Source organism: Fusarium pseudograminearum, chromosome 2, assembly GCF_000303195.2.
Source record: "Fusarium pseudograminearum CS3096 chromosome 2, whole genome shotgun sequence".
In the NCBI taxonomy this organism is placed as follows: domain Eukaryota; kingdom Fungi; phylum Ascomycota; class Sordariomycetes; order Hypocreales; family Nectriaceae; genus Fusarium; species Fusarium pseudograminearum.
The window spans coordinates 4,517,731-4,539,081 of NC_031952.1; the positions used below are offsets into that span (position 1 = coordinate 4,517,731).

Below are 21,351 nucleotides of genomic sequence, written 5' to 3' on the forward strand. Positions count from 1 at the left end.
CTCCATCAGTGCTGTTCCGACTCCGCCAGTATGAAGCTTCTTACGAACCTTGGCACGTTGCTGGCCCTTAGCCCAGTACAGCAGGTTTCTGCAACACCTCACACACATGGAGAACACTACAACCTCGTCAAGCTCGAAGGATATGGTAGTGTCTCAGGAACGACGGTCAACAGTACCCTCACCAAGAAGGATCTACCTGCGACTGTGGATGCATGGATGGGTATTGACTACGCGCTCCAGCCTACAGGTCATCGACGTTTCAAAGCCGCCGAATGGCCCAAGCCTTTCAAGGGCGTCAAACGCGCCGACAGCTACGGAAAGACCTGTATCCAGGAAATTGCATCCAAGACACCCCTAGAGTCACAAAGCGAGGCTTGTCTCAACTTCAACGTGTTCCGAACCCAAGGCGTGCCGTTGAGTAAGAAGCTCCCCGTCCTCGTGTGGATCCATGGCGGTGCCTTCTTTTCTGGAAGTTGGGCTAGCTTCGATGGTGCTGCATTCGCAGCTTCATCGAAAGAACCCATTGTTGTGGTCAACTTTCACTACCGCGTCAATTCCCTCGGCTTTCTTCCATCTAAACTCTTTAAAGACGAGGGTCTTTCCAACCTCGGTGTTCGCGACCAGCGACTACTGTTTGAGTTCGTTCAGAAACACATTGGAGCTTTTGGAGGTGACAAGAATGCTGTTACTATCGGCGGTCGCTCTGCTGGTGGACACTCAGTTGGAATCCATTACTTCCACAACTACGGCAAGGACAACAAAGCGTTATTCGCCCAAGCCATTCATCAATCTGGATCTGTCACGTCAAGAGCCTTCCCCAATGATACATATCCTCTGTACAAGACTCAGTACGACGAATACACTGCATACCTTGGGTGTGACAACAAGAAGACCAACAAAGCTACCCTCAAATGCCTGCGAGAAGCAGATATCGACAGCATCCGAAACATCAGCACCAAGATCTTTTACGATTACAATGACGTATTGACATGGCCCTTCCAGCCTGTGCAAGGAGGACCATTATTTGAGAAGCCCGGCTCTCAGTCTGGATACGATGGAACATTCTATCACGTTCCAACTATTACTTCAAATGTCAATGACGAAGGCAAGTTCTATACGCCTGGCAATCTTGAGACGGATAGCGAGTTCTTGGACTATCTTCACAACATCTCGCCTGCTTTAACAAAGAAAGACTTATCCGAGCTGAGCGCCTTGTATCCTGATCCGGCAAAGTACGACAACTCACCCTTTGCAAACTCGCCAAACAGCACTCAATACAACCGTATCTCGGCCGCTTGGAGCGACTACGCTTATATCTGCCCTGGTCAAGAGACAGCATACCGAGCTTCCACTGCCGGCGTTCCCACATGGAAAGTCCGCTTCAATACCAACAACAGCTTCCCTGCCTGGCAGGGAATTCCACACACAGCAGACACTGCATACACATGGAATGGGGAGTCTACCCAGTATCCCGAGATTAGCCATATCTACCACGGATATCTCTCTAGCTTTGTCACGGCTGGAAATCCCAATAGCCACAGGTACCCTGGTAGTCCTGAGTGGCCAGCTTATCACGGAGATGATGAGTCACCACTACAAATTGTTGTCCAGCCAGGAGATACCAAGGTTGAGAAGGACGAAATCAGGAAAGAGGCTTGTCTCTGGTGGAGAGATCCAGAGAGAGCTCCTAGACTTAACAAGTAAGGCAAAGACCTAGTAGATATAAAAAGAAATAAATTTGGCACTACCAATATCGTAAAGAAAGCAGTGTCTAATAACAAATAACTTCAAACATGAAACCAATATCTATCTAAATGTCAAAATCTACATATTTCAACAGTAATGACAGTCCTCCATTCTAAGCCAATCTTACCGACCATTAGGCCTTGGTGGCTTCAACAAATCCCTGACTGAAAGAGTAGTCATTGTATCCCAACTCACTCTTAGCAGCATAGAAGTATTCCCTCTTGTAAGGCGTCAACGGAATACCATTCTTGACGCGGTAGACCAGGTCTGGATTCGAGGTGAACCATCGACCAAACGCAACCACAACATCCCACCCCTTGTAGCTACCATCAACAGCTGTCGAAACATTTTCGGGTAAATAACCTCCACCGACGATGACGGGAGACTGGTTATCCCACATCTCTAGGAAGTGATCGAGACTTGGCTTCTTGTCTCCCCAGGGGTTAACATTATCTCCAGGAAGCGTGTGGATTGTCATGTCGGTCTGAGCTGGGTTACCGCGGGGCTCGACAAAAGAGATGTAAGCCAGCTTGTACTGAGCTTTCTTGAGTTCTGCAACGATATGTCCAAATTGGTCCCAAGGGTTGGCAGTGTAAGCAGCCTGGAAGGTTGCAAATGGACTGAGTCGAATGGCTGTTCGTTGGGGTCCGACTTCTTCGGCCACAGCTTTGACGACTTCCAGAAGGAAACGAGCACGATTCTCAACTGAGCCGCCCCATTTGTCCGTTCGGTTGTTGACACCCTCGCTGATGAACTGATCGATGAGATATCTGAGATTTAAACATTAGCCACTTACGATACTCTCAAAGCTGGATAGACTCACCCATGGCAAGCATGGATCTCCACACCATCGCCACCCACATCAATGACATTCCTGGCAGCCTTTCGAAATTCATCAATCTTTTGCCAGATCTCACCCTCCGTGAGCGCCTCGGGAGCAACAGGATACCCCTCCATGGGAATATTACTACTGGACGAGTATTTGTACCCACGACTCTTGAGGTAGTTCGGGTCTCCTGCTCTTCCAAGATCCCAAATCTGCATGAACATGTAGCTTCCCTTGTCATGCACGGCGTCAAAGACCTTCTTCCATCGCTGCATTTGATTGCGGCTGGAGATACCGGGAGTACTGGGAGCTGCTTCAGCGGCCTTTGAGATGCCAGTCGCTTCACTGATGACCAAGGTTCTTGGTATGCTGGCGCGGTCGCTGTAGTACTGAATTACTGAGTCAAGTGGAAGGTGATCGTCATCGTTGCGAAGACGGGTCATGGGGGCGAGAGCAATCCGGTGGGAAAGGTTGACATTTCCCAGCTTAAGGGGTTGCCAGAGTTTTGATTTAGTGGACATGCTGGAAGTCTTTGGTTGGTCTTCTTATTTTTCTGTATATTGTATCAACTTGTGACTTAAGACGAGCTGTCAGTATTTGTTAACAGAGAGCCAATGCACGGAATCTTGGCATATTTAAATAATCTTTAAGCTAAGTAATACGTTTCAACGTTGCTGCTTTATTGATTGTTAAGCTTATTTCCAAACCTTTATCATGTTCCATTATTTCATGATGTTCCTCCAGACGTAATTCCATTCCGTGGCGGTTTCGATATTATCCAGGTCTTCAAAATGACATTACAAGGCTCCACGGTGTTCCGGGGAATGATTATTTTTGGAGTAAACGCCGCGGGGCAGCACCGTGGAATCCATGTCAAAGACTGCAGGGCACTTGTCATGCTTAGAAATTAGGCTACTGAGCAAATATTACTGCATTTCACAACACTAACACTATGGTCAGCTGATAGACAGCTAAGGACGATGATAAAGTAAGATGGCAATTTAATTGGTAAACAAATTCTAACTATATCATCGAAGATTAAACACACGTTGCTCTAACATTCAAAGTTCTCCTAAATGTGCTGCCCTGTTCCTCACTGTGCCACAGTCAAGTTTGCGTTCTGTTCAAATGCCCTGTGCAGACCCGTGGTTGCAAATCACAGTATGTACAGTCTTAATGAGCCATAACTCCTCCCCGCCTGTTTCTTCTAACCCAAATTCTCTCAATTACAGTATCATCTAACCTTGCCAGTTGACAAGATCAGTCGCTTCTCTTGTGGTAGCACAAAACCCAGCCGAAATCAACAGGGTTGGTGCTAATAAGCGCAGGCTTGCCCTCCGTAAACTCGGTACTGCCGAACTGGATACCGTACTTGTCTTGGTATCGCTGACAAACAACATCCTTGACATCAGGTGAAGGAATCTCGGGGACGTTGACGCTGAGGCTGATGAGACGCAGCTCAGTGACGGAGTACTTGAGGGTCGTGAGCTGCGCGAGGGGAATTCTAACGGGCTGCTGGCTGTGGTCGTTGGCATTGACAACCATGACGTTTGCGTATGCAACAGGGGCCTGGCGGGTTGTTGGTTGGGCCGAAGTCGCTGAGGCGAGAAGCGCGACGGCACCGGTCATGATGGCGGTGAAGTGCATGATGGAGAAGATTGTATGAGTTTGGTTGTAGATTGTTTAATGAACAATGTTGGAAGCGGATGAGGAATGTCTTTTTACAATAAGGTTAGCAGAAAAAGTCGTGAACTCTTATACATGTAGTTTGTCCTACCAATATTCTCCAATGCCTCATTTTCTACACGTCAAGTATCTAATAATAGTATATCGAGGCCTCATCACAGACAACACAGCACGCCTTGGCTTAATGCCGTGTGACGCGCTCATAAGCACTTGCAAATTTTACGAGGCATGCACTGAATCCCTAGCCCGTATCACCCTATAATAGTCCTACAGTGCTGATCACGTTATTCCAAGACATCTCGAGCCAGTAAGACACTGGAAAGTGAAACATTCTCAATGAGTAAGCTGTCGATCATGAGATAATTCCTTTTCAGGGTGAGACAACAGGCTATGGTTGGATGGGGAGATTAAATTATTCCTATACAACGTAACTTCCAATTCTCATGTTGGATCTCGTATCACCTTTTGTTTCTGTGCTTCCCTTTCCCTAGTGGTTATGAGCGTCTTGGTTTGTTGTCGGTAATAGCGCTGGGTATATCCTAATGTGGCTATAACAAGGTTATTGCGGGCGCAGTCCATCTCGGTAGATGATACATCAAAAAGGCCTTGCTGTGCTCCGGGGTTTCCGGAATAATTGCCAAGCTCATGTTAGATCACCTGGCGTCTTTTATATACAGTTACCATGGTATTTTCTCATCGAGAATCATCGATTTCCCATCACGAGTTGGATGCATGTATTGTCTGTGTATCCCCAGACATTGGACTTGCTCACATCATTTTCATCTTCATGCCCATTGACAGGACTGAGTAACATCATATTCATCTATAGATGTCACAAGACACTAATTCCTCCTGACAGTTGAGATAGATCACTCATAGACACACAGCCTCTAAGACAATCCAACAGCGGCTCGAACAGCGTCGATCAGAATGTTGTTGTAGTCGCCACCAGCCTCGTAAGTAGCGAAACCTCCAAGTCCCTTGGCCTTGACAAACTTGCCCTTCTCAGCGAAAGATCGTGCATTGTCATAGCTGACGTAGATCTGCTTCTCCTCGTCGTAAAGGAAAGGCTGTCACGTGGGTTAGCAAACATACTTCAATTAGATAATCAGGCTTTGACTTACAGTCTTGCTGCACTTGTCCCAAGTGTAAGCAATACCAGGAGCAGGGTTACCGCTAGCATCGAGGAACTTGGCCTCCTTGATAAGACTCCAGAAGGGGTAGGTGCCGCCAGGAGGGCTAGGGTTTCCACAAGCGTCGATGAGAGGATCGTTGTCCCAGCTGCTTCCCTGGAAGCGATCGGTGGAGTTCTGAGCAGGGTACAGGTTGAGCTTGTGGTTCTTGTTGTAGGCAGATGTCGCGTTGACCTTGAAGCCGTGGGCATAGTTGGGCATGCCAAGAACGATCTGGGAAAGAGGGATACCAGCATCGCTCCACTTGGTAACGGCTTCGTCACCAGAGCCCATGTTGTTGCGTTCGTCGCAAGATCGGTAGAGCGGGGCGTTGGGGCCGGCTACGTTTGCCCAGGCACCGTAAAGGTCGTAGTTCTGTGGAAGTGTTATTAATAAAGCTCATTTCTTCATAGCCATGTCAGCTTACCATGATCATGATGTAATCCAGGACATCAGCAAAGCCCCCAAGATCCTTGGATGGGGCACCAGCCTTGTCATTCCAAGGAAACAGGGAGCCAGCAGCAGTCAGGTAGAGATCTTTTCCAACAGGGTCCTTGCGAAGCTCCTTCAAGAACTCCAAGAAGTTGGCAGTGTCATTCTCGTTGATGGTGTTGCAACCCAGGCCCTGCCTGTTGGGGTACTCCCAATCAAAGTCCAGACCATCCAAGGAATGCTCCTTGGCAAAGTCAACACACGTCTTGACAAAAGCAGTACGGTTCTTTTCGTTGCCAAAGTTGGTAGAGAAGTAACGGGCACCAGTCCAGCCGCCGATGGAAACAAGAGCCTTGACGCCGTTCTTCTTGGCGGCGTTGACGAAGCAGCTCAGCTCTTCAGGCTGGGACTTGGAAAGGTCAAGACCACCATCCTCAGTGGTCTCGGCAAAGGAGTACTTGGCGTCGGTGAATTTATCCCAGGGCATAGCCGAGACAGGGAATCCTCGGTTGGCGTGGAAGCCAGCGAAATAGGTGGAGGCTACAAGCTCCGAGTTGCTCGCAGCGGCAGCGCCGGCACTGAGGCTCAGGACGCCGACCAGCGAGGCCGATAGTGATTTAAGAGAAAGCATGGTTAGATGAAACAAGAAAAAAAGAAAGTAAAGAATGTATGAGGTCAAGTTGGAAATGAATGTGTGTTGCTGGAAGGACAATATTGTTTGGTATGACGAGATCTGTGCGACTATATATCCCCTCCCTCCTTCTCCCTTTTCCCTGCTTTGTACGACAATAATAAACTTTGCCTTCCGGTGAGATTGTGAGGCGGCATGAAGTGCCGTATATTAAAAGACGTCAGCGCGCCCGTTTTTTCCGTCCGTGGACGCGTTTCAGCCTTTGCGGCAGTTCAGGAGATCATCTCTTGGGGGCCCGACTAGGAATTAGCCTGAAGCTTAACTGTAAGATTCCCCTCTTCCAGAAGGTCCGTCATTTCCGCTTGTGCCATGTTGGGGCTTGGGCGTCTTTTTTTTAGCCCAACTCTTGTTGCTATTTGAGCTGCTGAGGCTTGACTGCGTTGTGAGCGCGGTGGAAGTGAGATGTTTCTTGTTTTACCTAGTTGATGTGTAAATTGAAGTATTCCTTCTAGAAATGTTCCAGAGACCGTTGAGGCGTCTGTTGGTCTTCTAGTCTGTTAGTGTCGCTTGAACGTGGCCTACGCAAGTGGTCTCTGCTGTTGAATTAGGGCGATATAACAAGGTTTTGTGAAATTTCCCAGAGACCCGGCTTGGGTTACTTCGTGTTTCGATTAACGAGGCATTTGCTCTCCCTTCATCAGTCCTCATCCCACTTTTAATGCAACACAGTTCACAAACGTGAGTGAGCTCATGCCATTGCTGCAACGTTATGCACGGTATTAATTATGCATCCAGACATACTTTCGCGTCTCAATCTGCTGTTACTCCGGAAAGCGTGCCGAGCGTGGTAAAGATAATCTTCCCCAGGTAGGTGTCGCATCCAGTGCTTTGGCCATGGTATCCGATTCGGCATGCGCCGGCGCATTGATCAGCCATTTTGAGTCTGGTCAGTTGAAGTCATGTCACATTCTTGGGAAGATCCATCTTGCTGGTCAATTTGAACAACTTGTCATGAAGCGAAACTCAAATGTGAAGATTTCCGATCAACTCTCCGGACAACAATAACTGTACTGTCCACTCTCTAAACCATCTACCGATATTTAATCCAATAAATGACTTATTCGTAAGACAAGTATAGGGTAATCAGACTAGTGCAGTCTTTCTTGACAAGCTCGGGATCTCTTTCCTCTTCTCTCATGTACTTATCAACATACTTTTGCCCAAGCGCTAACAATTGACAATCTTGTGGAGCTACTCGACTCATCCTTATCTCACCACCAGCGACGATAAGCGATCCGACTCACTGTCTGGGGAATGATTGTAGCTTTGTTTAGTGTCGATGCTTCGGGATCACTATCTTTGTTCATTACTTGCCATGTTTGATCTACATATCCGGGGTCGAATCGTAATGCATACTGGCTCAGCTGATTTCATTGCATCGGCTTAACACGGCTCCTACTGATAGGGAGTTACCATTCTCTTTAGGATTCTGGAATTGTTCCCAGTGGAATCATACGTTGAATAATAATGGCAACTAAAATGGAAGACCAAAGTATGGGGAAACAAGTAACAGTTTCCGATCACATTGTATATATAGTGTCTGTAGGACAGCATCATATCGAACATCAATCACTCCATCATCACAAACAATAACAACTGCTTTTCCATTACCTTCAACTACAACCTGTCTAACATCATATTCACCCCTACCTATCACACAACAACCATGGCTGCCCTCAACGTAGACACCCTCGACATGTCCCTGTTCTTCGGAACACCGGACCAGAAGAAGGACTTCTGCGATTCCCTCCTCCGTCTCCTCAAGAAGCGCGGTGGTGTCAAGCTCGTCAACCACAGCATCCCCTCCGAGGACATCCACGAGCTCTTCACCCAAACAAAGCGCTTCTTCGAGCTCCCCCTCGAGACAAAGATGATCGCCAAGCACCCTCCCCAAGCCAACCCCAACCGTGGCTACTCCTTCGTCGGCCAAGAGAACGTCGCCAACATCAGCGGCTACGAGAAGGGTCTTGGACCTCAGACTACCCGCGATATCAAGGAGACTGTCGACTTTGGCTCCGCGACCGACGAGCTGGTCGATAACATCTGGGTTCCCGAGGAGAAGCTCCCCGGATTCCGCAAGTTTATGGAGGGTTTCTATGAGAAAGCTTTCAAGACTGAGATGCAGCTTATTGAGGCTCTTGCTATCGCTCTTGGTGTTTCTTCGGACCACCTCAAGTCCCTCCACAACCGTGCCGAGAACGAGTTCCGCATCCTCCATTACCCAGCTGTTCCCGCCTCAGAACTTGCCGACGGGAGCGCCACACGCATCGCCGAGCACACCGACTTTGGCACCATCACCATGCTCTTCCAGGACTCTGTCGGTGGCCTCCAAGTCGAGGACCAGGAGAACCTGGGTCACTTCAACAATGTCGAGTCAGCCGCTCCCACAGACATCATCCTCAACATTGGCGACTCCCTGCAGCGTTTGACCAACGACACATTCAAGGCTGCATGCCACCGCGTGACATACCCTCCCTCCATCAAGGCTAGCGATGGCGAGCAGGTCATCCCTGAGCGTTACTCTATCGCTTACTTTGCCAAGCCCAACCGCAGTGCTTCTCTTTTCCCTCTCAAGGAGTTTATTCAGGAGGGCATGCCTTGCAAGTACGAGGATGTTACTGCTTGGGAGTGGAACAACCGACGAATTGAGAAGTTGTTTTCGTCTGATGCTAAGGCTTGAGGGATACTGTATCAAACTGTGAAAGAGGTGTAAATAGTTAAGCATAGCGTATTTTTCAATGATTTCAATTACTTTTAACAACATTTGCCTTGGTTCAGTGAAGTACTTCAGTTTGTGAGATGCCCCAACAGCTCTAATGTTCAACTTCGATCATATGGCATATTTATCGTGACTTGTCTCGTATTCTTTACCTCGAAGGTCGAAATTATTTATTATTTTATCCATTTCCCATCTGAACTTGGACAAATCTGCCACAAGTTGTATCTGAAGTTATCTTTGCCATGCTTCGATAATTGATATGATCCCCAGGGCTGTCGACTAGTGACAAGTTCCACTTCGAGATACCCACAACTAGACCCCGGATTGACGCCCTTTCCCATGTCATGTCAAGATTTCCCCACAGAATACAGTAACTAGCATATCTATCTAATAGCTATCTCGCTGTCCAGAATCTCGACCCCATTACTAGAGAACGAAACATGGAGAGAACCCGCCCTAGAACCTCTTAGTCCCAGTCTACTAGCCCAGAACAAGCCTCGATTTGACTCAGTTTACCTCTGATTGGTCGGCGACCCGGCTGCTCCGAAAGATAAGTGCATCGAAAGAGGAATGAGATCCCGATTTCCTTCCTCTTTTCACCACCTGTTTAAGCAAACTACCCCCAGATCCCCTTGCGAGGCCTTCCTCATTCGTTTTATTACTTACACAGGCCTCCTCTTCAAGAGTTCTTGTTGGACTTTGCATACCGGATTTGGATCCAATCGTCATGGGTACTTCTTCTCGATCGAGACGCACGCACTCTTTCGGCGGGTGTAAGACGTGCCGCAAACGACATCTCAAATGCGATCAGTCGTTGCCCAAGTGCAATCGATGTATTCAGGCTGGATTGACGTGCGAGGGTTTCACGCCTGCCCTGCGGTGGTTGATTTCTACAGGGAGAGAGGTTTATGATAGACAGCCAACACAGGCGGCTGAGGTTGGGGCAGAGCAGTACTCGAGACGGCATTTGTTTACTGGTAAGTCCGACTTTCTTATTATATGTGAACATCTTGATAGTGGAGCTGACTATTTGATAGAGGCTGATAGGGAGCTGATGAGCAATGCTCTCCTCAAAAATGTCCCTTACACAGTGACAGCTGCCCTCAACCAAATTGACGAAGAGTCAAAAGGTCTTGATGTTCACGATGATGCAGCGAGTATTTGCGAGGTCGGACCCTTCCAGGTCTTCAAGTTTGAGTCTTCCCGGTCTACCACGACTGCCATCTCGGACCATGTCTCCTTTAACGAAATGGACCTTGATACCTTGAGTGAACCTCAAACACAAGACTTTTCAGAACCCATTGACAACGATCCTGATCAGATAGTTGACGAGACCGTCGTCCCGAATGACTTCTCAACAACGTCGTTGGACTTTCTGCACTGGGGCGACTTGTTCACTTGGGATGTCAGCGTTCTTGACAATCCACCCCAGCTACCTTACGAGAACTTTGACGCACTGCCCATGAATATCAACTGGCCCGAAGAGTCATTCTCAGAGTCCTTGGATGCGATGATACCCTTTGAGCCTGTCACTGACGACGTTGCATGGCCACAACTGGATCTCAAGACAGATGCACCACTGCTACTAAAACACTTCAACGACGATGTCATCAGTCAGATGGGATCTCTACCTATCAACGAGAAGTCGGCATGGAGGACCCTCCACTATCCGTCTGCCATCATGACACTGAGCGAGTTGACCATATTGGAGGTGAACAAGGACCAGATCAAGCGTGCCAATCTGTCTACCTTTTATGCACTAATAGCAGTGTCCGCGTTCCATCTTTCACTAAACCCCATCACCTTCCCAAGTCTCGCGAGACCTGGCGACCATTGGGAGTCTGTATCAAGTCGAACTTACGAAGCAGCCAAGCAACACCTCAGAGTCAGCCTGGAGAAGGAATCTCAACCTGGGCCGAACAAGGCAAAGTACAAGGAGCAGTTAATGGGCATAAGCGCTGTGTTGGCAACAGCAGTAAGTAAAACATTGACTCACTACACGATTGTCACAACTGACATGCTCAGCTTCTTTCGGGAAACGAGACAGGCACCCGATGGTGTCTCACCGAAATGGAACGCCTCATCAGCTGGCGCGGTCTCACAAAACCCAGCATCTCCCGTCGCGCCCGCCTCCTACATAACATCTATGCTTGGATGCGCATTGTCTCTGAGAGTCTAAACGTCTTCCATGACGAGAATCACGCCATCGAAACACCGTTTACACGTTCAAACGGCAACGGCAATGCCAGCACCGGCAAACCAGCTGCTGTCCCCGTGCAGTCCATCAATCCGGACATGACACTGGACAACTTCCTCCACCTTGAACCACGAAAGTTGCACGGCCAAAAGGCAAAACGCGACATCAAAGACATTCACCTGGCGGATGTATCACAGGACCATGAGAACATGTACATGCAGATCTACGGTGTACCCGAGACGTGGCTCAGTCTCGTGTCGCAGATAACCAGACTAGCGAATGTCATGGACCGGCTTTCTGCACAGAAAAAGCCAGACGCAGAAGCGCTCATGGCTCTTCAGCCGCGAGCATCATACCTTGAGAACGCAGTATGTCTTTTCCGCTCGCGGCACGGCAAAGGGTCTCCTTCCATGAGTGCAAGCCCCAACTCTGCTCCCGGCGGCACACCACACATGCACATGGTGCGCGCCTTGGCCTCGGCACTTGTAATATTCTTCTACCGCCGAATTCGCAAGGTGAACCCGCTGGTTCTTCAAGATAGCGTCAATGACGTCGTTGATTCATTACACGCTTTCGACGAGGCACTCGAGAGGAACAATCTGCTTGGGCCAGGAACGGCATGGCCTGCATTTATCGCGGGGGCGGAAGCAAGAGGGCGGCAAAGGATCGATATCGCGGAGTGGTTGGACAAGGGGTTTTCGAGAAGCGGGTTCGAGAGTTATAAGTCTTCGAAGGAGGTACTTAGTGAAGTTTGGAGGAGGCGAGACGCGGCAGGGGGAGGGATGCCGAATGGGGATGTCTGCACATGGATGGAGGTTTGCAGGGATCTGCGTCGCTGGCCGTTGGTATCATGATAGAGTTATGATAATGATGAATGACGAAGTTATGCGAGTAGTTTGTTAATGTCGATGTGCCTCATCCGTGTAGTAGTTGACTGCTGACTGCAGCCATGGTCGGGTGCTAGCGATTGTGAGCGCTGGGCTCTGGCATGTCCGGTTCAAATGGAGGTATCCTGCGCACGATGCATCAAGTGTCTTGAAGTAGGCAATACGGACATGTCAACTTTTGACGGTCTGATCGCTACTTACAGCGACCAGCGATAGCGAGCGCAGCGCTAGTCGGTACAATGCCATCATACCGCCGTCCTCTGATTGCTCTTGTCTGCACAGGTGCGACATGCACTATGGGCTTCAATCAGACAGTAACCATGTTGACTCGACGACCGCCCGCGACAAACTCGTGTCCGACTCGGCGAGGAGGCAAATCGTGTTTGTGCAGTAGGATATATGGATCGGTTCGACGGTGATAACGCTGGGGCGGACAATTATCCAGCACGGTCGTGTGCGAAGAGGGTTTGCTGAGCTCTTCCCAGGTGTCGTCTCGCCTCGGGAGCTGAGAAGCTGAGGGGGGGAGGACGCGTCGGGTTGGATTTGAGGATAAGGAAGATTCGGGCTATGCGCGCCTGATGTCTATAGTAGTTAGTTATCGTTAGTGATTGATCATGTTTGATGGTTGGACCGATGAGGCTGTGTTGGTTGAGGAAGCTGATGTCACGAGCGGGACAATGTAATGCGACGACAGGCCTGGAAGCCCGCCGGGAAGCCCCGCTAAAAATGTTCAGTGACGGCGCCTGTCCAGGGAGACGAGCAAACGCGCTGGACGGGCTGGAAGTAAGCATTGCATGGAACTTCATCATTACTTGTTTTAGGGCATACAGGACAGCCTACGCCCGCCTTGAAATACCATTCAATTGGTCGTTCCAATTTGACCCTGCGAAAGAACTCATACAGACGCAAAATGCAGTGGCGTCATTGAGCGTCTCGCTGCGCATGTCAATGCCCCGCGAGTGTCCAAACCAGCATCACGAATAAATGCACTCAGAAGATCTTAATAAATTGGGTATCATTATTCGGGTATATAGATATATATAACGTATTATTATCGCGTTCAAACATTTTCGCAGTATTTGATAGAACATTTCGATGTGGCGGGCGATATCGTTGGTGGTATCGGTATCGGCGCGCCTGCTGAAGAGGGTAGGCTTTGTAGGTCGTAAAAGTCGCTCGGGTTCGTAGCGTTGGACGGTGATCTCTCGGGTCGGTCGTCGTGTTGTCGTTTTAGATCTTTTACGAGGGCATAAAAGAAGGGAGTGTTGGCGACTATGCATGAGCAAAGGATCTCGATCGAAGCCCACTAGACAAGGTGTTAGAACAAATCCACCACTCATATATAAACAGTCGACGTACCATTGATCGGGACCTTTGCGAAACGGATTGGTTGAGGATTAAAGGGAGGCGGAGGATGGTAATGGCTACCAGCACAGCGCCCACGCTGAACAAGAAGCCAAGTTGTAGTTTCTCTTTGAGATCGAGTCGGAGGTGTCGCAGCATCGGAAACGGGAGGATGATGAGGGCGACGTTGAGGATAATGTTGCAGACTGCCATTAGGATCAAATTACCCACGGCTCGGTTGCATCTAACTTCTATCATGTTAGTGTTAGCGATTGTTTGGGTAGTAGCGAATTGGTGATCGTACTGCTATCATCATAATCGAGCGTCCACATTCTAATATAAAGTCTATCAGTAAGAGTTACTTGTTGTTGAGCAAACAAAACGTACAGTGACATTGGTCGGCATTCGGCCAGGATTGTTATAAAGACTGCGACAAATGTGGCCATGATGAACCACCAAAGCGCATCTGTAACCATCTTGCCCCAGCGAAAGACATCGATGAAGCGGGAATAAAACGCCAACAGCCCAAGTTTCAAGCACCACAGACTGTTTGTCCAAGGTCAGTCAGTAAGTCAAGACTAATCACCCAATTGATTCAGTTATACGTACAACATTGCGTAAAAGATTCGTGCGGGAAGAAGTAACTTGTGCGAAAGCTCCCTGTCGCCGTTCAAATCTTGCACATCAACACCCCAGCCCTCTGCCTCAGCCTGCGTTGCCGGGTGGTAGGTATGGTTCGGGTTGAGGTAGAACGAGTACAGGATACACAGAGCGCGACCGATGAGGGGCAGAATGGCAATGGTCATGTAAAAGTCGTCGCTGCGCCAGCGACGATGGCACGTTGGGTGGATGTGACATCGAAACACCAGACGGTAGACGCAGCGGGCGATGATGAGGGCTGCACACACGCTAGTGGACGATATCGTCAGGGCTGCGTCCGGGGGCGATGCCATTCCTGCTCATGGCGTTGTTGTCTTTCACAGTAGATATTAAAGAAGAAGGAAAGGGAAAGGAAAGTTACGGTTGTGGAGAGCGAGAAACCGAGACAGAATATGGGACGAGATGGGGCAAATGCAGGCGGACGCGGGGGCCATGGAGAGACCCAAAATACCGACCGAGGAAGACGGATCCGGGGTAGTGGTAGTGGTAGTGGTAGTGGTGATGAGTGGTCTGGATCCCTCTCTCAATGGTTGAACTGCATCTTGGCAAGACCTTGATCTAGCGTAAGCGGGCTCGATTGACTTTAGCCGGCCCATCGCTTGTCGCCATCGTTGAAGCCGTTGAACGGTTTCAAGCTGAAGTTTACCAGTAGCCTACCTAGTAAGGAGTCTAGATCTAGACTTGGTATCGTCGCTCTTCTTTCGGCGCCAAAAGTTGGCCGACTCGTCTTGAATTGGCCATGACTCTTCGTCCCTACTCGGTTCCGGCGGCAAATGACTTGCAGATCCCTGTCTCTACAAGGGACAGGCCATAGCGTCTGTACCAATTTACCGGCAGATGATGCAGGTCTAGGTATGTATTTTTGTCTCAGTTGCAGTGCAGCAAGGCTAGCTGACAGGGCTCGGCCAACTCGAGGAAATTTACAGTTTAATTACTCCGCTATTTGAAACTGGAAGGATTCACTGTTGCCTGCAAACGAGTCCGAACGATACGAACCTGCTTCATTCTTCTAGATTATTTCCTATAGGTCCAAACATCTGTTTCTGAATGCAAGGGCCAGCCAAAGGTCAGACACTCTAGTCAAGATCATCACTACTGGTGATGTGATGTGATGCGATGCGATAAACGAAGGCCGGCCTGGACTCATCAATCAGGTTAGACGACGACCCATGCACATAGTTTAAACATGTTTTGCAGAAGCCACCTACGTCGCGTCTTTCTTCATCTCCATCAACCCGATATCCCGAATCTTGTTCATTCACCGCCGGGAAACGGACAACTTTAAAAGCCTTAACCTTTGTTGACTAATGAACTTAGTAGAGCCGTATCATTACTAATTGATGCATCCCACTGACAGCCGAAACTCAATGATCCCCGAACTCGGAGGCTCGCATGGTTACCCTGGACTCTCAAGTCGTAGTCACAAACACGAGATGCACTCTACCTTTCGCAAAAGACAAGAAGATACGAACAGTGTTTAGAAAGAAAGCTCTTTGAATCAGCGGTAGAGATAGGTTCAATGGTTCCAGTTCCTCCCAAGCGACATGGAATTATCTAGATATTCCTATCCTTTTCTCTGTTTTAGGCAGTCCAACCACTCGGTCGTCTACGGAGTCTCATCTAGCTGTTAACCAAGTCACCTCAGCACTAACAGACTCACGGGTAATTCACTGCTTTTCAAGATACGCCCTGCGTACCCCACACTAGAGCTGTGGAACAAATCCAAACATTGAATCACCAGAAGCAACACTGTCAAATCAAAATCTAATCGTAAAAAAGACAGCAGACTTCCAGGAATTAAGTTACAAAGGACCCATGTTCAACTAAATATATGTAAAAAGAATATAGGTACACCAATACAAATGCTAGCGACTGCCTCGTGCCCTCACAACCCAATGGGTGACATTAACTAGGTATCCGTCACTCCCCTCAGTCGAAGATCAACAGCTTTCAAGTCCATATCATCAAGCTCGTCAGCTATAGCGTTCCTGTTACTAAGGTAAAGCAGGAATGAGCCGCTGATGTACGGCCTAACGAAGAATTGAACCCAATCCTCATCAGTAGGAGCGCATTCGGCTATGGGGCTAGACCCAGCGGTAAAACACGTCTTCCCTGGTGTCGTGCACTTGAGCTGGTTGCTGTCGGGCTTCTCGCAGCTAAGGGGGAATTGTCTGCCAGATAGTGTGGTTGTGCACGTTATGATCTGGGCCGCCGGATCTGAATCGCCGTAGTAAACGCAGAGATCTTTGGAGTCATACTGGACAGAGCCTGTCTCCTCTTCGAAGCTGAATACAACCTCTTCATAATTTGGGAGTTCACCAAAGACCAACGAGCCGCCTGGATTGCCATTTGACTTTACTGCCAAGCCATCGGCATCACTGCCATCAGCAAGCAGCTTGAAGGAAGTGGGGACTGCGTAGGCCATAGTGGTAGTGGTGGCAGACTCGGCGATGGTGGTTGCGGTAGTGGCGGATCCAGTGGTGGTCAAACCATCAGTAGTGACCGTAGTAGCCTCCTCAATGACAGTAGAAGTTGTGACATCGGTCGTCGGTACAGTAAGGGAAGTCTCCAGTGTCCCTGTGGACTGAACCTCAGTGGAAGAAGAAACAACGAGAGTGGTCGAGTATGAAGCTTCGGTGGAAGAAACTACACGACATGGTCCAGCAATGACAGCTCGAGAGGAGAACACAGCTAAAGCCCCAGCAAACAAAGTACGAGAAACCATTGTGAAACGAGTGACAAAGGTCGGTAGAAAATGGGAATGAACAAATCCTAAATGGAAAACTGAAGGCGCAGTAGAGCTTGTTTTTATTATAATTCCTGTTCAGTTAAATGATCATAATAAACTATTGTGAACTACTGTAGGCTATCGATGCTGGCGGTAGATCGATCTTCTCATTTGGCCAATAGGGGCTGACCGTTGATCCCAAAAATGGAGAGCACAGATCGAGACTCACCCAAGAGGCTCTAGAGGGCCTAGGCAAAGACTCTAAATAGGGGACAGTGACATGTCCCGTTCAGGGGGCCGAAGAAAGATTTACAGCTGGGGAACTTGACTCGACCGTGGCACTGGCGCTGCACTTGAGGGAACCATAGAGCAGAATGGACACTATAAAATGCAACCATGTAGGTATCTCGGATACTGACAGCGATTGGCCTCGCAGGACCACGATTAATGTACAGTCTTCAACTGTGCAAGAGAATATAAAAGATTTCAGTTGAAACGCCACGTGTCTGTCAAAGACAAAACATCCTATCCTCGACACTCTAGAGATCTTGCTCTAGAGAAGTGCCCCCTAACTCACTACCAAGAGTATGCATCCACCTCAAGCTCAAAAACAGTCTGGGAGTTCCGTGCTATACCCGCCACGACCGCTCGTACCTCATCGCAAAGCGATCCCGGTCCTGAAACCACGATTCCAACTCTTTCCCATCCTCTAGAAGACTCCTCTTCGATCAAAGCAGTCACATTGAACCGTGAGCCCACTCTGACGTCCACCTGTGCGGTACTGATGGCATCCATGGCGGGTTCCAGTTCGTTGACGAGACAGCGCGCATCCTCCTTGACGGCCCAAGCCAGCTTTACGTTCCAGTGGTTGTGGGCCAGAGCGAAAACACTCGTGATGCCAACGCCACCTGCGATCAGGAGAAGTCTGTCGCAACGGAGGATCTGCCTCGTGTCGTTACCGGGGTAAGGGCCTTCGAGGAATGTAAATAGCCTGTCGTGACTCTGAAGATGTTTCGTGATACCTGCCGACTTTTTGATGAAAAGGGTCACTCCAGCTGAGTTCTCGGCTGATGGTAGCACGGTTCTGGATCCAATTTGTGTCACTGACTTCTCCATGTCTTCGAGACCAGAAGAACCGCTTGGTGAGACCGGGGTTGTGGAGGATGAAGCCGATCCGTGACTTCGAAGAGCAACAGTGGGAATGACTGAGAAGGGGTGGTTCTCCCAGGGTCGAAGCGGAGCTAGAGTTGGGAAATAGACAAAGACGTGCTTGCCTGGATCTAAACCCCAGCGGACGTGAGGGATGTCGATGCGGACGTAGCCAGATCCGATATCCTTGACCTTGGATCTTAGAATACCCAGTCTGACAACACGAATGACTCGCACAAAACGCTCAAAGAACCAGATAGCGCAGGTCAGGTAGAGCCAAATCTCCTGACCATACGAGTGGCGAGGGAAATCTAGGCCGATAACCTCATAACGCTTGATGAGATGGTACCAGCATCCTACAACAATGAAAACGGCCAGGATGACATGCATAAACAAGAAGAGCTCATAGTGGGCCTTTCGAAAGTACAGACCACTTCCAACAGTGGTGATGACTGAGAGAATAACCGTACTATCACCCCATGATCTCCAAGGAGCAGAGCCTCGGTCCTTGGAAGCAGCCAAGGCAAATATAGCATGAAGAACAGCAAGAAGCGTGAAAATGCGTCCAACCCAGCGGTGAAGAAGTATAAACGTTGATCGTGACCAGTTGGACAGCGATAGGAGGATGTTGTTTCTTGAGGGGAAGAGAACAATCACCGGGAGGAGGGCGTATGCGAAGGACCCAGTGCGGTATATCAAGTAAGCCAACTGCTCGCGCTTAGTGCTTTCGAAGCGGGAATTAGGCTGACGGACGTCGTAGTCGATGGAGGTGAAGACGACTGTGAGAGATACGAAGATGACGATAAAGGCTGCTTGACCCATGTTTGGGACGTTACCGAGCTTGAATGGTAGAGGTCGGACAGAGTAGGTGCCTATTGTGCTGGGGTAGAGCATGAATGGCTTGAGTTTGTCGTAGACTGTTGGGATGTAGGGCATGTAGCCCAGCCATGTAATGACGATTGGCAGACCAAGTGCAATGACGACAAGGATGATACTATTCAAGGTCCTGAGTCAGTATTGTCAGAGTACAAGGCTAGTAAGTAAAGCATACCTATATCTTGATTCGATTTCCATCTCATTCCTGTATCCTCCAAGTTGATTCCACTGTTTGAGATAAGTTGTAGGCTCAGCTATTGATGTCTCGTTGAGGGAAAAGTCTGTAGGCTTCAGTTGATACTTGAGCGGGTGCTCTTGAGCCTCAGCAAGAGCCTCGTTATAAGTCCACTTAGCAGGGACTTTGTTTGTGCCAGTGACCGACTCCTCCCAGTAGGCCTCAAGCTTAGACATCTTCTCCTCAGAACACTTGGTGTTGAAGCATGATGCCACAGATGCCAAGAATGCTTCATTGTTGGCTTTGCACTTTGGTGGGGTAAAGACCTGCGAGTTTGTGGCTCGTTTGTGTACGCCCTGGCTGACGATAGAGCATGAAAGCTTGAGAGAAGAGAAGGAGCGAACACAGGATTCGGCGCAGAGAGGATCGTATAGCTTTAGACCAAAACCTGGGAGACTTGTGGCTGATACTGAACTGGTGTATAGAACCAGGAGTGTCCAAAGGGTGAAGCTGTGTAGCAGTGCCATGCTGGCACTTGCCCCTCGACGGTGTGTCATTGTGGAGATAGTCTCTTGAAGTGGTTGATACCACAGCAGGTTCAAGCGTCAAGTGCTATCCCTGAGTAATAGAACGAGAGTGATATGCATGGACCTGATGTCGGGACGATCGAGGAATGTCAACTACTTTATACATCATCCTGGCATATCCCTCCGCCCGGTTTCCACAAGGCTACGCGTCAAATACCATCACTTCACCCGGTGATCGTAATCTTGACAAAGTCTATTACCCCGGGTTGACAGGCTACCTCTACCGCTACTGCGTGAGTGCCGGATACCCTACCCAGGCTATGGCGCAATCAACCGCTTTAGGCGCCCGAGGTGTCCAAACTGGGAAGCTGTCACCATTCGTTTATCTTCTGATCGTGTCGATTCTGGACTCCTCGGGCCACCCCGAAGGATGTTTCAGACTGCTATCAAAACGCCCAGAACCGCCTTTTCGGCCAGTCTGGTCCGTCGGGCCCCTCTTGTTTAAGGTTTCTCTTGGCACATGCCCATGAATCTGTCTTGAAGAACGTGGCCAAACAGGGTTGCACTGCAGTTTACGGTCCACAAGCGAGACCCATGGGAGAGGGAACAGGGTAACGTCACTTATCAATCAGAGTTGTATCCTGATAATGAGGGTGCTCGAGTACAGGCTGGTATTCAATATTGATTCTGTTGTAAGACATGTTGTAGCATTCGCCCGTCTAGACTTTGCTTACATCGAACGATGAAGCTCATCAAGCTTATGAACAAGATATATCACACCGATCAGAGACTAAGACTCGGGCCGGAGCGAGACTAGAGAAAAGCCGTCGTGGCAGCCCTTGGCTGTTAAGATTAGGCCGAGATTCTGATCGATCTGGAAGGACGGGAGAACCAGCCGATAATTGTAATTTTCAAGTCGTCAGTTGACCAAGATTTTATCTCGATCTTATCACCAGAACCCATTCTACTGTTTCGTTTCATGCAATGTCGTTGTCTTAAACCTGAAATGTTGTCATTGTTGTTTCGGACCCAAAGTGTCGTATTGTTTTCGCTAATCTAGAAATGTCGGAGTCGCACACTCCGTGGCGACGCAGGTTCTTGTCCTTGAATGTCAAGGGCTTCGCTTAATGGTTCGGAAGAGGATATTCCGTCTGTCTATCAATCTGTTGGACAGATATCATTGGTGCAGAACGGAAGGCGACATTCCGAATGTCTCCTACTACACAGCATCGATCGAGTATCTGAGTTATTGTTTGCATGAATTGCGTTTATTTCATCTGATTAGCGGTCTGGGCTATCATGTTGGCGCGATTCTCCTGCTTAAAAAGGAAGCCCTTTCTTCGGTGGGATAATGCGCGAGATCTCTGTTGCTTGGAACAGACAGGGCTTTGTATCATGGCTTTGATTCGTTATCCGATGAGTACCCAAAGTCTTCAAAAGGTGGGATGCATCTGCTTACATGACTTTAAGGTTCTTTTCACAACATGGCTTGATTTGAGCTTTCCATGGTGTCATAAGGCCTATCGCAACACCATA

General features: G+C 48.9%; 9 protein-coding genes across 9 annotated transcripts, besides 2 other annotated features; 3 read left to right on the forward strand and 6 right to left on the reverse strand.

The window, feature by feature from the left end:
- Window positions 1-30: 30 nt before the first annotated feature.
- Window positions 31-1,704, forward strand: FPSE_05966 (uncharacterized protein; the record flags this gene model as incomplete). The annotated part of the gene is made up of 1 exon (XM_009259084.1): window positions 31-1,704. The coding sequence occupies one exon, from the start codon at window positions 31-33 to the stop codon at window positions 1,702-1,704; it is 1,674 nt and encodes a 557-aa protein (XP_009257359.1).
- A 175-nt stretch (window positions 1,705-1,879) lies between these two features.
- Window positions 1,880-3,093, reverse strand: FPSE_05965 (uncharacterized protein; the record flags this gene model as incomplete). The annotated part of the gene is made up of 2 exons (XM_009259083.1): window positions 1,880-2,516; window positions 2,570-3,093. 2 exons carry the CDS (start codon window positions 3,091-3,093, stop codon window positions 1,880-1,882), a joined length of 1,161 nt encoding a protein of 386 aa, XP_009257358.1.
- Window positions 3,094-3,832: 739 nt separating this feature from the next.
- Window positions 3,833-4,219, reverse strand: FPSE_05964 (uncharacterized protein; the record flags this gene model as incomplete). Its single annotated transcript, XM_009259082.1, has 1 exon — window positions 3,833-4,219. One exon carries the CDS (start codon window positions 4,217-4,219, stop codon window positions 3,833-3,835), a length of 387 nt encoding a protein of 128 aa, XP_009257357.1.
- A 929-nt stretch (window positions 4,220-5,148) lies between these two features.
- Window positions 5,149-6,493, reverse strand: FPSE_05963 (uncharacterized protein; the record flags this gene model as incomplete). Its single annotated transcript, XM_009259081.1, has 3 exons — window positions 5,149-5,328; window positions 5,383-5,805; window positions 5,858-6,493. 3 exons carry the CDS (start codon window positions 6,491-6,493, stop codon window positions 5,149-5,151), a joined length of 1,239 nt encoding a protein of 412 aa, XP_009257356.1.
- Window positions 6,494-8,219: 1,726 nt separating this feature from the next.
- Window positions 8,220-9,233, forward strand: FPSE_05962 (uncharacterized protein; the record flags this gene model as incomplete). Its single annotated transcript, XM_009259080.1, has 1 exon — window positions 8,220-9,233. The coding sequence occupies one exon, from the start codon at window positions 8,220-8,222 to the stop codon at window positions 9,231-9,233; it is 1,014 nt and encodes a 337-aa protein (XP_009257355.1).
- Window positions 9,234-9,999: 766 nt separating this feature from the next.
- FPSE_05961 (uncharacterized protein) lies at window positions 10,000-12,323 on the forward strand (the record flags this gene model as incomplete). The annotated part of the gene is made up of 3 exons (XM_009259079.1): window positions 10,000-10,249; window positions 10,310-11,247; window positions 11,298-12,323. 3 exons carry the CDS (start codon window positions 10,000-10,002, stop codon window positions 12,321-12,323), a joined length of 2,214 nt encoding a protein of 737 aa, XP_009257354.1.
- A 1,093-nt stretch (window positions 12,324-13,416) lies between these two features.
- Window positions 13,417-14,653, reverse strand: FPSE_05960 (uncharacterized protein; the record flags this gene model as incomplete). The annotated part of the gene is made up of 4 exons (XM_009259078.1): window positions 13,417-13,662; window positions 13,716-13,951; window positions 14,005-14,246; window positions 14,310-14,653. The coding sequence occupies 4 exons, from the start codon at window positions 14,651-14,653 to the stop codon at window positions 13,417-13,419; spliced, it is 1,068 nt and encodes a 355-aa protein (XP_009257353.1).
- Window positions 14,654-14,833: 180 nt separating this feature from the next.
- Window positions 14,834-14,870: a microsatellite.
- Window positions 14,871-15,458: 588 nt separating this feature from the next.
- Window positions 15,459-15,483: a microsatellite.
- Window positions 15,484-16,269: 786 nt separating this feature from the next.
- On the reverse strand, window positions 16,270-17,085 carry FPSE_05959 (uncharacterized protein; the record flags this gene model as incomplete). The annotated part of the gene is made up of 1 exon (XM_009259077.1): window positions 16,270-17,085. The coding sequence occupies one exon, from the start codon at window positions 17,083-17,085 to the stop codon at window positions 16,270-16,272; it is 816 nt and encodes a 271-aa protein (XP_009257352.1).
- Window positions 17,086-17,664: 579 nt separating this feature from the next.
- On the reverse strand, window positions 17,665-19,845 carry FPSE_05958 (uncharacterized protein; the record flags this gene model as incomplete). Its single annotated transcript, XM_009259076.1, has 2 exons — window positions 17,665-19,231; window positions 19,289-19,845. The coding sequence occupies 2 exons, from the start codon at window positions 19,843-19,845 to the stop codon at window positions 17,665-17,667; spliced, it is 2,124 nt and encodes a 707-aa protein (XP_009257351.1).
- Between the last annotated feature and the right edge of the window lie 1,506 nt (window positions 19,846-21,351).